At 45.3% G+C, this 17,888-nt stretch overlaps 1 protein-coding gene across 1 annotated transcript; it reads right to left on the reverse strand.

Moving 5' to 3' along the window:
• Positions 1-1,746: 1,746 nt before the first annotated feature.
• Positions 1,747-16,991, reverse strand: stk26 (serine/threonine protein kinase 26). The gene is made up of 12 exons (XM_084487003.1): positions 16,766-16,991; positions 11,072-11,140; positions 9,815-9,976; positions 8,805-8,861; positions 8,437-8,545; positions 7,621-7,778; positions 6,113-6,298; positions 4,513-4,655; positions 4,060-4,156; positions 3,775-3,837; positions 3,432-3,568; positions 1,747-3,317 (listed from the first exon to the last, which is right to left on the reverse strand). The coding sequence occupies exons 1-12, from the start codon at positions 16,787-16,789 to the stop codon at positions 3,302-3,304; spliced, it is 1,221 nt and encodes a 406-aa protein (XP_084343129.1). The 5' UTR covers positions 16,790-16,991; the 3' UTR covers positions 1,747-3,301.
• Positions 16,992-17,888: the final 897 nt, after the last annotated feature.

A 17,888-nucleotide genomic window follows, 5' to 3' on the forward strand; every position in this document is an offset into this window, starting at 1 on the left:
AAAGGCTCTGTACATTAATTCAATTAGTTATACAATGTTCTTTAAAATAGATTGTGTTTGTTGCGAGTGTGTAAAAAACAGTGGCGATTTCTCTAAGACTGCAATTAAGGGAAGCTCAGCTTTCCCTAAAATTTCAAAAATTAAATGGTCAAATATAGCCTGTTGTGTTAACATTTCATTGACAAAAAATGCGTTAGAACACGTCCATCTCGAAGACGAGTTTGTTCAGAATCAGCTGCTTATTGCAGGTCGACTGACTCGATTTCATTCTCATACATTCCCGTAGCGTCACAGTGCATTTGCCTGTTAAAACTCAGCGTCCCAAGGACTAAAGGCTGCGGCCTGCGGGAAGGCGGAGTTGGACGTCTAACCACGCCCACATCCGGATTGGAAGGTCCAGCCCCGCCCACATCCAATACCTTTATCGTGCTTCATTCAGGACGAAACTTGCTGCATTTACGAGACCTGCGAACTGTAGGATTTCGTTTTCTTTTGCACTGTTGCACGCCCCCCGTAAATATACGTATTCTTCACATATTATTTCAGTGAGCGGTGATTATTTGTGAAATTGTGCAAACGACAGCCTTTTCAATGCATTTGAGGAAGGTGGTAGCATGTAGTTAAAGCTCTGAAATTGACGCTCGTCTGAAAACGCAAAAAACAGAAAAAAATGTCAGCTTCGGCTATAGGCCTACCTAAAAAAATAAAATAAACAATGACTCGAGCGATCAGTGACGGTTGAATTTGTTATTACCCAGTGTTCTTTGTGGAATGGTCTCAATGTTTTATTGGTTTATTTCATGCGAATAGCCTTTCAGAAAGCAGATGTTCGTCACACGATGTCATTGATGTGAAATATTAATAACTGACCATTCGTCACTCAGTATTTGTGATGTGACATATTGAGTTGATGATGAATTGTCCGGGGGGGGGGGGGGGGGGGAGGGTCATATTATCAAATACCTGCTCAATAGATGTTGCCAACTCCTGCTCCTGCTGTGTTATGAGCTCTATCCGTCTTTCCTATTCCTACGTAGAAATGTCATAGGACTGACGTTTAGGCTTCAGGACCTGTAACATATAGCCTACCGTAATAAACCTACAGTTTTTTCTAGGCAGGGCTGGTCGTCCAGCCATGCCTTCCCGCAGGCCGCAGCCGTTACTTGGCTACTACTGGTTCAATGGCCCTGATGACGCCAGAGGACAAGCGGGTCCATAAAAAGGGTCCACGCGACGTCAGAGCAGAGCAGCGACGTGCCAGGTGACGTCAGAGCACAGCAGAGCTGCAATCGCCTGTATTTTCTGAATAATTCCTACCTCGTACACTTTAGACAGGTTCTTTAGTGTGCAGTATATCTACTACACCGTGCTTAGTTAAATACTCGGTTGTTAAACTATTCTGAAATTATGCATAACATTCTCTAATCGATAGCCTCATGCAAGGCAGAATGCAGCTCCACTAATTTTGAATAGGCTGATGTAGTTTCCTGAAACATTAAGTTTGTATATTATTTGGTTATTATTATGATGATTATCAGGAATATAACAAACATTGTTGCTGATCATGATCAATGTCAATGACATGATCAAACTTTAACTTCTCCTTGTTCCTTAACAAATTATCTTTACATCTGGTTAATATTCTGGTCTGGATGGGACATTTTGTAAATGAGGACACACAAAATAAAACTGAAAAAATAGAATAAAAACAAACAGTCGTATCAGAATCAAACTTAAATATTTATTCATAAAACTCTAAATACCCCTAAAAAAGTGTAAATTTCTCTAAAATATTACATATTTCATTCAAGAATCCCTCCATACACACAAAAAGCATGTTTTCATCCCTTGGTGATATATATATATATAAAGAAGAACATATACAATAACTAGATCTATAGTGTCTTTGGTATAAAAACTAAAATCAACACATGAAGCATCGACCAGAGGGATTAGATGACTTTACCTGGTAAAGTTTCAGATATCTGTCTACTTTAGTATGACTACATTTTGGCCATTATTCAAATAGTGGCCATTTTGGTTCCATCAACATGGCCACTAGGTGAAGAAGCCTGATACACAGACCTGTTGACCAATTAGAATCCACGTACTGTAACCATGGTTTCAAACTGGCATTCTGCGTTTTAAAGTTCAAACTACCAGGTGAAGTCTTGTTGTGTTTATGAACAAGTGGACATTGGGCAACCATCACATATTATTATTATCATAACGCTCATTCAAACCTACTCCCTTTTGACAGTGCTGGATAAGAAAATGTTATTTATTTGTTGAATTTTTTTTACAATATGTCTGCACTTAACGTCACATCTCCACGTCACATCTGGAGGCCTATTGTCTTCCGCCCCTGACTAAGTACCTTTGAGCGAGAAAGAAATGTGTAGCTCTGCAGCGCAAGTGTTTGACGACAGTTGCACGAGGTGTCTTATCCGGTGTAGTGGAGGTCTCTGTTGGCACACACACACACACACACCAGCGCGCAGAATTCGGCCGTTGTTACCGTGGTTTTTGGGGAAATCAAAACACACGTCAGGACTGAAGGGGGGGGGGGGGACGTGTAACCATGACGACGCAGAGAAATATTGGCATGAAGGACAAAACGTTTGTCAAGTGCTACCAAACGCACCGTATAACACGCAGGGGCCGGGGGATTTTTGGTGTTAATGCAAATAACAGTCGCTGTCATCCCAACTCAAATGTCACATGTATAAAAACAGTTAAATGTACCTAAATTCCTAAATTAGCAATATCTGACCAGAAATCTCGTAATATGTCTAGACGCCTTTTTTTTTTTTCTCTCTCTCTCTAAACAGCGTAGGCAAGTCATGTTACACCAAGGGCTGCTCAGCGGTTGGCCGAGCGTGAAACAGACGGTTGGCATGGCACGGTAGACCCGGGGACGAGACATTTATTTACACAGAACCGCTCGGTGTTCACTCACCCTGCTACTGGTTTTAGAAACCCAGATTGATGCTGACAGCAAACCACGAAAACATTAGAAATCAACACTAAACCTCTTCCAGTAGAGCTGAGTTGTAGGTAAGAAAACGCACCTTGCTTCTCCGCAGGGCAATTTGTGAAAAATACAAAATTTTGATTATCCGACAGCAGGGAGTGATATATATATATACAGGATATATGGTGAATATATTACATAAAATATCTGTGTCTTCTCTGAGGAGGTATTGCACAGCAAAACTCCATTTCCCATAATCCAACAGGCTTTTCCAAGGCACCGTACAGAGACACTGTCTCTCTCCCCACGTTTCTGTCTCTCCTTTCTTTAATTGGTGGAGAATCTGAGGGCGAGGGAGGAGAGAGAGAGGGGGCAAGTTAACAAAAGATAACATCGTTCTTTATAAATCCTGTCTTATCTAACAGATAAGATGGAGGGAAAATGTGTGAGTTTTTACTTCTGGTAGCGGGCGATGATGTGTGTGACCATCCTATCGGTGATGCCCGGGCACACATCCTCAGCCAATCGGATGTTGCGCTCCAGCTCCTCGACAGCCAACCGCTGGTCAGAATTATCCTTGTGCTGCTGCTTCAACTACAGAGGAGAGAGGTGTTTACCTGTGTGTTTTTGTGTATCTCCCCCCCTGTGTGTGTGTGTGTATCCCCCCCCTGTGTGTGTGTGTGTGTGTGTGTGTGTGTGTGTGTGTGTGTGTGTGTGTGTGTGTGTGTGTGTGTGTGTGTGTGTGTGTGTGTGTGTGTGTGTGTGTGTGTGTGTGTGTGTGTGTGTGTGTGTGTGTGTACCTCTGTGAAGACGGGGGAGATGACGGTGGTTAAACTGGTGGATTTGGTCAGCTGCTCGGGAGCCTGGAATAAACACACAAAAACACTGATTGACGACAATTCAACCGAGGACTATGCAATATATATGACATACATAAAGTACGTTACGTCAGTGTGTATGGACTACAAGCACCCAAGCACCCAGAGAACACACAGCAGGTACGCACTAATATATTACATACATTAGTACGTTACGTCAGTGTGTATGAACTACAAGCACCCAGAGAACACACAGCAGGTACGCACCGTTCCGTTGAGGACCTTGCGGCCGTCCGGTTTCTTCTTGCGGACCGTGGTGAACGACCACTCTGGAGACTGGCTGTTCTCCTTGTTACTGGACTCACTGTAACACACACACGCACGCACAGCATATTATACACACACAATCATCTGATATACACGCAAAGACATTCTGTGCTGTTCAAGTAGTCAATACAGGTTACATTATAAACACTGACATTGTGAGGACTGGCCGTCAACACAGTCCTCAAACTCTCCCAAAAAAAAGTCATTTTCCCAGAATCGGATCAACGGAGAGCAAAAATCCTGGACCATTGCCGGAAATGAGTTTTGCCTGATTTCTTTGCGGAAAAGGAGTTGATTTTCTCCCAACACGTGTATGAAGCAGAACTGTCTTAAATTAAGAGAAAAGCGTGGCTTTTATAACATTCATACACAAAATAACACGTAAAAACCAACCTGTCTGAGTCGTCAGAGCTGCTGTCGCTATGCCCCTCCTCTTTCCACCTCCGGTACCTGTCAATCAACTCGCTGAGGTAGGACGTCTTCTTGCACTGCTTCACGATGAACTTGTGTTTCAGAAGCTCTTTAGCTGTGGGTCTCTGGGGAGACACAGACAGAAAGACAGACAGATTAACTTGAATGAAGGAAAAGGTAATTATAATTATGGACAGTGAAACTGTATTATAAATAAATATATATAACACCAGTAATGCATAAATAAATATATATAATAAATAAATACAATTTATTTATAAAGCACATTTATAACAGTTCACACTGACCAAAGTGCTGTACATAGTGCATTTAGTAGGTTAAAAACAGAGAGAGATATTGAATCTAGTGGGGCAACAGACAGAGAAGAGCTGTAGTGTGACAGCTGGCCAGCAGGGGGCATCAGAGAGTAGGCTAGCTACGGCCGCGCCCCACCTGTAGTCTGAGTGTGTTTCCTCTAGTGTCTGTAGTGTGTTTCCTCTAGTGTCTGTAGTGTGTTTCCTCTAGTGTCTGTAGTGTGTTTCCTCTAGTGTCTGTAGTGTGTTTCCTCTAGTGTCTGTAGTGTGTTTCCTCTAGTGTCTGTAGTGTGTTTCCTCTAGTGTCTGTAGTGTGTTTCCTCTAGTGTCTGTAGTGTGTTTCCTCTAGTGTCTGTAGTGTGTTTCCTGTAGTGTGTTTCCTCTAGTGTCTGTAGTGTTTTTCCTCTAGTGTCTGTAGTGTGTTTCCTCTAGTGTCTGTAGTGTGTTTCCTCTAGTGTCTGTAGTGTGTTTCCTCTAGTGTCTGTAGTGTGTTTCCTCTAGTGTCTGTAGTGTGTTTCCTCTAGTGTCTGTAGTGTGTTTCCTCTAGTGTCTGTAGTGTGTTTCCTGTAATGCGATCCTGTAATTGATTACCTGTAATGAGGTACCTGTAGTGTGTCACCTGTATTGTCTGTTTTCCTTTCGTGAGTGATCCATAGTGTGTTACCTGTACAGTCTGTAGTGTGTTACCTGTACAGTCTGTAGTGTGTTACCTGTACAGTCTGTAGTGTGTTACCTGTACAGTCTGTAGTGTGTTACCTGTACTGTCTGTAGTGCGTTACCTGTACAGTCTGTAGTGTGTTGCCTGTACTGTCTGTAGTGTGTTACCTGTACAGTCTGTAGTGTGTTACCTGTACAGTCTGTAGTGTGTTACCTGTACAGTCTGTAGTGTGTTACCTGTACAGTCTGTAGTGTGTTGCCTGTACTGTAATGCCGGCAGGCGTATAAGACACAAACATCTCAGATGTCCTCGTTTCCCCAGCACACGGCTGGCTGCTTGGTGTGTAAATAAAACACCAGTCTACTCACAATGTGTGTGTGTGTATACACGAGTCACGTGTCAATTTAGACGTGTACCGTGTGTTGTCACTGATCATGTTTTGAGATACACACTCATGCAAATTCCATGAGCGCGCATGCATGTATATTTAATGTGTGTATATTTAACGTGTGTGTGTGTGTGTGTGTGTGTGTGTGTGTGTGTGTGTGTGTGTGTGTGTGTGTGTGTGTGTGTGTGTGTGTGTGTGTGTGTGTGTGTGTGTGTGTCTTACGAAGGCAGGGTCCTTGTTCAGACACGCCTCTGTGAACTCCTTGAAGCTCTTGGAGAAATCACCAATCAGGGTAGGGGGCGGAGACTTGGGGATGTGGAAGAGGACTCTCATTGGATGCATGTCAGAGTTGGGAGGTTCCCCCTTGGCTAGCTCTATAGCCGTTATCCCCAGGGACCATATGTCCGCCTAGAGGGAGGGAGGGGGAGAGAGGGGGAGACAAAAAGAGACAGGGAGAGAGAAAGCGAGACAGAGAAAGAAAGAGATACGATAGAGAGAGATCATTGTTAATTTACATTTTATTTTTTTTCCCAAGTTGACATTTTCCAAGTTATTTTTCCTTGGTTTAATGTACATGTTTATTTTCCATGCCAATAAAGCTCCTTTGAATTAATTGTTATTTCCTGAAAGGGCTTGTGTCGTTTATTATATTATTATAAAACGGGTGGCTTAAATCAAGCGATCTGATTGGTTCCCAACTGTTGTATATTGAGCGTATACACACAGCTATGACGCCGTTCAGTTTACAGAGTTCAGTATCACTCCGCACCTAACTTGAACTGTTGTTTATTTATATATAAAAGCAATTGCATAGTTCACTGAAGCCTACAAATATGTAGATTGCTGGAGAGGGTGGAAATGTTGTAAAGCAATAGGCACACGGTGAGTGAACTCGATAGTAGGCTAAATTGCCGGCGAACCAAGCTACCGTCTCTAGCCTAGCCTTCTGTCTGAAGGACGCTACAGTGTACTGCATAGCAACCGCCGCACACTTTGCAGGCAGCCAGGAGGGACTACATTTTTGTATTCATTAAAAAAATGCTTTTCCGACTTTCTCACTTTTTCAAAATTGAGGGTGTCTATGACTTTCATTTCGCCATTTCGTCACAGTTGTGGTATAATGAGAACATCCCACAGCCTGTCGTGATATATTGCTTAATTGTTGTTTGTTATTGTTTCATGCTTTGGCAATACAAAGATGTTTCTGTCATATTCATAAAGTAATTGAAATTGAAAAACTTGAATTGAGACAGAGAGAGAGACAGACACAGACAAACACTCACGCACGCTGGGGAGAAAAGTCCAGTTAGAAACTCTTAATAGTGTGAAAGTCTAAAGTTCCCCGAAACGCACAGGTGGCTAATATGTAGCTAAGGCTGGACCGCTAACCACATGCTACCACCACAAACTCTGCCAGCGACCGTATGTCACACACACACACACACACACACACACACACACACACACACACACACACACACACACACACACACACACACACACACACACACACACACACACACACACACACACACACACACACACACACACACACACGACCACCAGGGTTATATTACAACAGTATGTTAGGTGACTGGGTTTGACGGGTCTCCTACTTCAATTACACACACACACCGATGGACAAGGTGTCAAATGTGTGTGCATGAGAGCACAGGACAGTGAGTGTTCACACACAGTGAGTGTGTGCGTGCGTGCGGTGCGTGCCCTACCTTGGAGTCGTAGGCTGACTGCTGGATGACCTCGGGGGCCATCCAGAAGGGCGTCCCCACAAACGTCTCCCTCTTGATCTGGGTGTCGGTCAGCTGACCCGCCACGCCGAAGTCTGCCAGCTTCACCTGGCCCTGCTCCGACAGCAGCACGTTGGCCGCTGCGCACACAAGAGCGGTGGAGCGTTAGAGGCTTCATACAAAGGCACGACACTACACACACACATACACACACACATAGCTTATCAGATGATAGATACACTTTAGCCGCCACACACACACACACACACACACACACACACACACACACACACACACACACACACACACACACACACACACACACACACACACACACACACACACACACACACACACACACACACACAGAGCTGCACCACATTAGCCGCTACAACGTAGATATAGCATGTTTGCCTCTACAACATAGCACAGGGGTAGCCTATAGCAGCTGATCTACTTAGTGTATGGATAGCCTAGCGGTAGTGGTTGGCTCTATACTTAATATAAGATCTTATCTAGTGTATGGATGGCCTAGCAGTAAGCTCTATAATCAAAATAACAGCTGTCCTACATAGTGTACGCATAGCCTAGCAGCAGCGGTTAGCACTTTGCTTAGTCTGACAGCTGATCTACATAGTGTATGGATAGGCTAGCAGTAGAGGTTAGCTCCATGCTTAGTTTACCAGCTGATCTACAGTGTATGGATAGCCTAGCAGTAGAGGTTAGCTCCATGCTTAGTTTACCAGCTGATCTACAGTGTATGGATAGGCTAGCAGTAGAGGTTAGCTGTATGCTGACCTTTGATGTCTCTGTGGATCTTCTTCTCACTGTGCAGGTAGTCCAGTCCCTTCAGGATCTCCTTCAGCATGGTGGCGATCTGGGCCTCCTCAAACGCACCTGCCCGTAGCTACACACACACACACACACACACACACACACACGCACGCACACGCACGCACACACACAGAAAACTTTTGTACATTGTTTTGGTTTCAGGGCTATAAACAGCTTTTTTATCATTCATTAATCTGTTCTCGATCACTCGAGATTGTCCATAACAACGGTCATTAACCTGTTCATAATCCATTTGACTATCTCAGCCTCAGCCCACGTTAATGATTCATTGTCTTATCTCGACGTGACTCACATTCAGGACGGGAACTCACCAGGTCTAGTGCTGATCCGCCACCCAAATACTCCATAATGATCCATAATTTACTGCCCTGGGGAGAGACATTGAGAGACAGACATAGAGAGACACATGGAGATAAAGAGAGAGAAGAGAGAATATTCACTTGTATTTAGTAGATTTTTGTATCTTCATGTCTACTACTCTTATTGCATACATAGCCATATCTTTCAGCTTTATTTTCATTTAACCAATCGTTGTATCCTTTTGTATGTCAATGAATGTCCTGTGCGTTCTGCTGTGACAACCACATGTAATGAATGAAGTACATTCTCATGTTAGTCTGTCAAACAACAACACCCTGCTGTGCTTAATCTTTAACTCCATGTTTTTGGAGTTACCGTTCCTCGGCCCACGGGCCCACGGAGAGGTTTTCCTCCTCAGAGTTGAATATTAATAATATTCAACTCTGTTAATAAATAGTTAATAAATAACTAATGACGGACACTCGCTGTCTCAGAGAGACCAGGAAGCCATCCTGAAATGGTTCTGGATCAGTTAACGGCTGGACTATCAGAGTTGGCCGATTCTTTTCCAGTGGTGGCTAACGAGCAGCCCAGGAACCTGTGGTCCCTACAGCAGCGACTGGAGCAGGGGGTCCCAACCCGTGGGTCGGGACCCCACCAGGGACGGCTGATTTGCATATGGGGGGGGTGGTCACAAGATTTTGCAACTAATAAGCTAAGAAGACATTTGATGACATGTTTGAATTAAAAACAGTCTCATAGCAGGTCTTGTATATATACAAACAGACTTCTCAATGATTCATAACCTCAAACTACTCTGGATCATTTTGTGCAGGTGCGATGTGCACAAAGTCCACGCAGTCGTTCATATCACGCACAGATGTTAATGGGGCTCAGCGGTTTGTGCGTAAGCAGATGCAAAAAAATGTAGGAACAAATGGGATCATGGGCCAAAAAAGGTTTGGAACCTAAGCACACACACACACACACACAAACACAGACACACACACATGGGCCCTACCTTGAGGTAAGAGCCGTAGTACTTGGTGATGTAGGGGCTGTCACACTGGCTGAGGACGGTGATCTCCTGCTGGATGTCCTCTATCTCGTCCTCAGCCTCCTCCAGGTCTATGGTCTTAATGGCCAACACACTCTGAGTCCTCTTGTCTATCCCCTTAAACACCTGGAGGGGGACGGGAGGGGAGAGAGAGTTGAGGTGAGGAGTAAAGAAAAGTGTGTGAGGAGGAGGAGAATAATGCGTAATGTTGATATCATGTTCACCGATCTGTTTATAGCCATAGGTCAGGACCCCCCCCCCGTTTAACACTAAAACTCTGGCCACCATGACACACAGAGCTCTTTATCCAACCATGGTAGAGAAACTAAAGAGCACATGGTAAAGTCCTGCCATGACATTGTGTAGCAAGCCGGTGGTGCAGTGAGTCCAGCAGGGCACAGTCCCTACTCCTCCATCATGCCAAGCCATCAAGGTTTCTTCTGCATATTACAACCCTCTTACACTCCATCATCATGATTATTTATAATTCATTAAAGAACATCACTGGGGCTCTTTGTCATTGGACCGGTTGTGGAGATATGGCTACGGTCTAGGGGTTCAGGGTAGAGGCCTAGGGGTTAGTCGAGGGGTTATGGAGATATGGCTACGGTCTAGGGGTTCAGGGTAGAGGCCTAGGGGTTAGTCGAGGGGTTATGGAGATATGGCTACGGTCTAGGGGTTCAGGGTAGAGGCCTAGGGGTTAGTCGAGGGGTTGTGGAGATATGGCTACGGTCTAGGGGTTCAGGGTAGAGGTTAGGGGTGGGTCGAGGGGTTGTGGAGATATGGCTACGGTCTAGGGGTTCAGGGTAGAGGCCTAGGGGTTAGTCGAGGGGTTGTGGAGATATGGCTACGGTCTAGGGGTTCAGGGTAGAGGCCTAGGGGTTAGGGGTGGTCGAGGGGTTATGGAGATATGGCTACGGTCTAGGGGTTCAGGGTAGAGGCCTAGGGGTGGGTCGAGGGGTTGTGGAGATATGGCTACGGTCTAGGGGTTCAGGGTAGAGGCCTAGGGGTTAGTCGAGGGGTTATGGAGATATGGCTACGGTCTAGGGGTTCAGGGTAGAGGCCTAGGGGTTAGGGGGGTGGGTCGAGGGGTTATGGAGATATGGCTACGGTCTAGGGGTTCAGGGTAAAGGCCTAGGGTTAGGGGTGGGTCGAGGGGCGACAGAGTAGGTACTCGGGCCGGGCATTAGACGCGTGAGTGAAGTAGGAGTAGAAGCAGACCTCGCCGAATGATCCCTTGCCGATCCGATCCAACTTGGTGAAGAGTTCCTCTGGGTCCACATGAGAACTCTGGAGGAGGAGGTGGGAGAAGAAAAACATTTAAATACATTTCCAAAAACACTGAACTAATGCATTCCTATGACGACCAGCTACAAACAAACTCACTCACCCACACACACACACACACTCACACAAACACACTACAACGGGTGACCGTTGAAGATAACAGGAACTTGATGCATAGCTTGCCAACACACACACACACAGGGGAGTGTGTTGTAATCTACTAGCACGTGTACACACACATGAACTAGTTGTTCACAGCACAGGCTCTATATGATGCGGGATACTTTGTACAGCACTATTGGAAAAGCACAGACAGGAGATTTTCAAATGATACTTTAGCGGATTAGCTTGTTATTGTAAAACGTCTTTGGGTACATTGGGTTCTATAGAAATCCAAAGTATTATTATCATCTTTAAATTTGTTATAAACTTTTTAAATTGTATTCATGACCAATATTGAGGCTTGATTTGACAGGTGTTGCTGTCACACCGCAAAGATCAAAGAGAGCAGACCTCAAGGGAAGTAGACCTTGGGTATACCGTCACCTCGTCCATAGACAACGGTCTATGGACGGCCCACATCCCAAACCCATACAACCTACACTACGCGGCTCCTCCCGCCATGAAGCAGGACCCCCGCTAGACGTGCTGCTGTGGGTAACTAGGGTCTTTGTGGTCACTCCTCACTAATAACCACTCCGTTTCCTACTGTTGACCTGTGCCCCGGGGTTATTTTGGGGCTAGACAACGAGACAGAGGGAGTACTTTACTCAGAAGCTTTCATGTGTGAGAGTCCACACTAAGACAACATGGCGCTTTGTTGTGATGGCTCAGTTCAGTCGTTTATTCTGGGATGACTTCATACATGAGTGTTGTGGCGTCCCCACAAACACAAAGTATTACATTAGTGTGTGTCACACACTATCAAGAGTGTAATGTTTGGGACTTGTGTTGGGGATATTTCTCCAAGCACCACACACACACACACACACACACACACACACACACACACACACACACACACACACACACACACACACACACACACACACACACACACACACACTTTCAGAGCCAGTTTGGTTTTAGAACAGGAAACGGTTTCTGGAGTCATTACTTCAACAGCACCCATTATTATGCAAGACACACAAACACATACACGCCCCACCCTGTCAGTAAATACAGTGGTTGGTTTCTAAAGATACTTCTGACATGGCCGAGAAAGCGAGAGCAAAAAAAGAGAGAGAGAGAGAGAGAGAGAGGGGTAGCGTGAGAGAGCAAGGGAGCTAATCCCTCATTCTCTCTGAGAGAGAGAAAAAAAGAGTAAAACCACAGTATGGAGAAAGTATGAGACCTATAAATAGTTGTGTTTGACTTTATTTTCCACCAATAAGGAAGTAGCTAACCCAGCAGCACATACTATCCGCAATGATGTCATACGGGTCACGCCCAATTCTCTCTCTCTCTCTCGCCCTCTCAATACAAACAAATGTCCTCCTGAAATATTGTTTTTAGGAATTAATCACGTCTAAGGCAAACTTTCGGCCAGCAGACAGACAGACAGGTGGTTCATCATGTGGATGTTTGACCAAAAGCCTTGCTGGGTTAATGTTTAGATCACCCGCCCTATCCAGGAAGTCCAGCTCAGCTATCAGTTAAAGCCATTTACTGTATGTCCTCCTACTCACCATTACAATTAGCCATGTTTTTTTACCTATTCGTTCATAAAGGTCAAAGCTTTTAATTGCTTCTACGTGTTTTCTTTCAGCAACACTACCTGACACAACCAGTTGGTTATAGGGTCTGCTGATATAACCGGTAGGTAATTGGATCTGTACCTGAGATAATCAGTATGTTGTTGGGTATGTATCCGACATAACCAGTATGAGATGAGGTCTGTACCCAACATAACCCGTATGTCTTGGGGTCTGTACCCAACATAAACCGTATGTCATGGGGTCTGTACCCAACATAACCCGAATGTCATGGGGTCTGTACCCAACATAACTAGTATGTCATGGGGTCTGTACCCAACATAACCCGTATGTCATGGGGTCTGTACCCAACATAACCCGTATGTCATGGGGTCTGTACCCAACATAACTATTATGTCATGGGGTCTGTACCCAACATAACCCGTATGTCATGGGGTCTGTACCCAACATAACTAGTATGTCAATGGGTCTGTACCTAAGATAACCAGTATGTCATGGGGTCTGTACCCAACATTACCAGTGTGTCATGGGGTTTTATATTGTCTGGAGACATAACCAAACATAGCAGGTAAAGAACGAATGACAGATAAGATCAGGATATACTGTTCCGCTAGGAGCCACATGTGGCCAATTAAAAACACACACACACACACACACACACACACACACACACACACACACACACACACACACACACACACACACACACACACACACACACACACACACACACACACACACACACACCTCAGCAATAAATAGCAATGAGCACGATAGCAAGCTGACAGTAGGTCAAGAGAAGAGCGAGAGAGGCTTTTGAACTCAGAAAACAGACAGAGAGTGTGTGAGAGCAGTGAGAGCCGTGACAAGTTGTTTTCACTAGGAAGTGCCCCCACATGGGAACCGTGTGTGTGAGAAGGTCAAGGGTTAAAGGTCACAGCTGTGGGAGGAGGAAGCGCCCAGCCTCCGGTCCTTCTCCCCCATTGGCTGTGTCCCATTGGCCAGAACACTGGTCAGGTTTGGATTCTGATCCAATGAGACGCAATCCCAATCAAGAAAACTGCGTTGAGGAGGTGGACCCTATTGGATAATACCTAGTAATATCAATCATCATTAAGGTCAACATACTACTAATCAAAAATGGTTATACCGGTAATTCAGAAATGAAAGTAAGGTCATACTCTTAATCTTAATAGTGTAGTAATACACAAGTAGTGCCAGTGCCTTCTTACCAAGCATGACCTTGTTGGAATCAGACCTCTAACCCGTGCAGTGTTAGTGCCTTGCTCTACCTACTGAGCTACACAGGGAATAGAACCTCTAACCCTGCAGTGTTAGTGCCTTGCTCTGCCTACTGAGCTACACAGGGAATAGAACCTCTAACCCTGCAGTGTTAGTGCCTTGCTCTGCCTACTGAGCTACACAGGGAATAGAACCTCTAACCCTGCAGTGTTAGTGCCTTGCTCTGCCCCATTAAACCTACAGGTACACGGCAGCCCCACGTCGTTAGGGAACATTTGAATACGGCCGCTGGGTAACCATGACACGGGGCATTTGCATGTTTATTGCTCATCTCAGCACGCTCGCCCCTAATTCATCGATTGGTGTGCGTTGTGTTGTGTGCCAACCCCTAGCACCCATACGTCCGGCAACATCGCCATGGAGACCCTTTGGTTTCCCCCGGCCACCAACTCTAAAAAGGGTCTTGTCGTCATGACCCCACGGGGCCTCGCCCCCTGACCCCATGACGCCCCCTCCTCCCAGGGCGGTGGAGGAAGGTCTGGACAGAGGACCACAGCGTCCAGAGACACTACTGAGGTCCACCTGTGGGCCCACAGGTAGACCTGCCGAGGCTCACGCTGTAGCCAGTAGGCTGTCGGTTTGTATTTGACTGCAGAATCTATCAGAGAGTTGAGATATTGGACGGACGGGTGAGCCTTCTACACCCAGAGTTTAAAACCAATGGTTTAGCTATGGCATCTTAATACAGCAGAGTACTGAACTAGCATGCTAGCTAGCCCAATAGAATATCAACACAGCAGAGACTTAGACTAGAAAGCGCTATAGCATCTCATCTCCCACAATTCCAGTGGGAAACCACGGCATAAAGCTATCAGGCTAGCTAGCTCCATGTTATGCTCGAGTCCAACTACACCCCGAGAGTACACACATTATGCACGTACGCGTGCACGATTACAAAGTCACCACACAAACCACTCGCCACATGCAAGTGTTACCCCACCCAGGCGTCAGGCAGGCAAGCGTGCGCGCACACGCACACACACACACACACACACACACACACACACACACACACAATTTCCAAAACCACCAGCCACACATGGCATTAAACCAGCTAAGCCCACCAAGTTATACCTAACTGTCTGCCAGCCAATGGCTGGACAATGCTACCACCCCCCTGCCCTGAGAACCAGCTCATGATAGGTCCGGACACATCACATCAGTCAAGTAGGTTGACTTCGCTATGAGTTTTCTGGTATGACATCACAAGTGAGAGGACTGCTGTCATGACATCACAAGTGGAAGGACTGCGCTGTCGTGATACAAAACGTTGAAGGACTGCTCTGTTGTGACCTCATAAGTGGAAGGACTGCTCTGTTGTGACGTCATAAGTGGAAGGACTGCGGTGTCGTGACATCACACATTGCAGGACTGCTCTGTTGTGACGTCATAAGTGGAAGGACTGCTCTGTTGTGACGTCATAAGTGGAAGGACTGCTCTGTTGTGACGTCATAAGTGGAAGGACTGCTGTGTTGTGACGTCATAAGTGGAAGGACTGCTCTGTTGTGATGTCATAAGTGGAAGGACTGCTCTGTTGTGACAGCGGAAGTGAAAGGAATTTTGCTCTGGTCTCACAGGTCTCTGAACGATCTTCGCTCCATTGTATATTCATTATAGATAAAACCTGTTCATCCAAACCTATGGATTTCTCGATTCAAAGTTTAAAATGTAAAAGTAAGAATGACGTAGAGAAAGACGTGGATAAGAGGGGAGTGAACGAGAGGGCAAGAGAGACGGTGTGACCACACCTAGAGACATATGGCATAAAGGTGCTCCCTGTTGACATCTGACAGACGGCAGGTGAGACACCAGGGCAGACGCCTGTGACGCAGAACACATCATCAGGTGGCCCGTTTAGTTTAAACTAACTAGGTAAGGTTAGAGATGGTTAAGTTTAGGTGTTAGGGAGGAGATGTTTGAGGTAAGGTTTCGTGATGGATAAAGAGTAAAGCAATGCATCATGGGGTTAATCACAAACATAATTGCATTCAGAACACTTGATTTCAAATTAATTTATTTCACGGCCATACTTTCTATCCTTGAAACAAGGTATCTTTAAAGTTAACAAAATGGAGCAATGTTAATATTTAAATATCAGTTAAAAATATAGAAACACGCACAAACTATTAAGAAACACATTTTAGAGATGGTATCATTCACCCCATACCAGTTTAGCTTCACGCGCCCACAGAGCGCCTCTGTTTTGTAAGGTGCTCTTGCGTGACGTCACAACAACGGCTTCCGCCCCGCCCACCGGAGAGAAACAAAGCAGCACAGCGGGCGCTCCCGTCAGCAGCCCTGTATGTGTATGCGTGCGTGCGTGCGCGCGCACGCGCTTGTTGGGAGACACACCTGTAGGCCTGTTGCTGTTCACAGCTAGGTGTGTTACCGACTGGCTATCCAACCCAACCGCGATCCAACTCTCACCATGCTAGCTCTGTGTGGAGGTAAACCAGAAACTATAAAACCCCAACTAAATGTTTCATCAGCGCCGAGTCCTCTTCACGTCCGCATTAGTAGGAGTATTTGTACACATCGAGGGTTAGTTTGTGGTGCTTCGCGAGGGGGCAGACTGGCAGTCCGAGTCGCTGTCGTTCCACCTTTAACTTACCTGTATACCAGGAACTTCCATCATTGTTACTTCGATGTTAGCTCCGACACTCGCGTCAGAAAACCCGCTGCGGTCAGCCGGTTTACCCCCGTCCTGTCCTCTCCTCGGTCCGCCCGGCTCCGCGCCGACAATACGCTTCGGTAGAACGGAGTGAAAGAGAAGAAGCCACTCGTTAACAATGGAAAAACTAGAAGTACGCACACGTCTACCAGTCCGCTGCAGAGAAAAAAAAGTGTTGCTGCTTGGGAAAGACTAGTGACGAGGAGGTCGCTGCCCACTTCAGGGAGGAGCGAGAGAGAGAGCGCGAGCGAGAGAGAGAGAGAGCGAGTCGGGAGGTAGAGAGAGTGTTGAGAGGAAACGCAACCAGCAACTCTTCGAGCACCCGTTTTGGATAGGGCGCCACCGTGCGCCATAATGGAGTAGGTCTATACACATTTTATTTGGCATTTTCAATCTACTAATATAAATACTCTTTATACACACACGTGGGAGGGTGACACCGGGCTCAAAACAAGGTGTTATGAATAAATCAATTCAGAAAGTAAATAGTTTTGACAAATTTCCACAATATCCGCACAGTCGTTTTTTTTTTTTAGCAATAAAACATGTCGTCCGGAAAATACCCCGTTTTGTATATGGTAAAGATGAATTGGATAATCTACAATGTTTAAATTAATATAAAACCACTAAGTCTCGATGAGTGTGTACAATGTCAAACACAAAAATCGTACATCTAATGAAATGTTACTGCTGGCCACAAATGGCATCAAACATATCACCAATTACTATGATGTGGAAACAGTCAAAAACGAATTAAATTCGACACAATTTACATTCTTTTTATTTTTAGATTTGTATTATTTATACACATGAAATAGTAATTCATATCACCACACCCAAAACAAAGGACATCCTAAATCTCATCATGCCAATCTTTGCAGTGCGATTTCCGATTTTGTTTGTGGACGTAGTGTGTATATTATATATATATATATATATATATATATATATATATATATATATATATATATATATATATGCACCTCTACTGTCCCCTTGTGGCCAGACATCACATGATGCCACTTTTCTATGTTCTAACTGCACATACCTGCCCCACCGACAG

This window comes from Micromesistius poutassou, assembly GCF_964030765.1.
Source record: "Micromesistius poutassou genome assembly, chromosome: 23".
In the NCBI taxonomy this organism is placed as follows: Eukaryota; Metazoa; Chordata; class Actinopteri; order Gadiformes; family Gadidae; genus Micromesistius; species Micromesistius poutassou.

Excerpts from the sequence above, each read along its gene's own strand:
- stk26 (XM_084487003.1), bottom strand. The coding sequence starts at position 16,789 with ATGATGGAAGTTCCTGGTATACAG. Across the intron at positions 8,862-9,814 it reads ACTACGGCTCTTACCTCAAG|GGCAGTAAATTATGGATCAT; the intron begins GTAGGGCCCATG and ends GTCTCTCCCCAG. Across the intron at positions 6,299-7,620 it reads AGTCAGCCTACGACTCCAAG|GCGGACATATGGTCCCTGGG; the intron begins GTAGGGCACGCA and ends CCCTCCCTCTAG.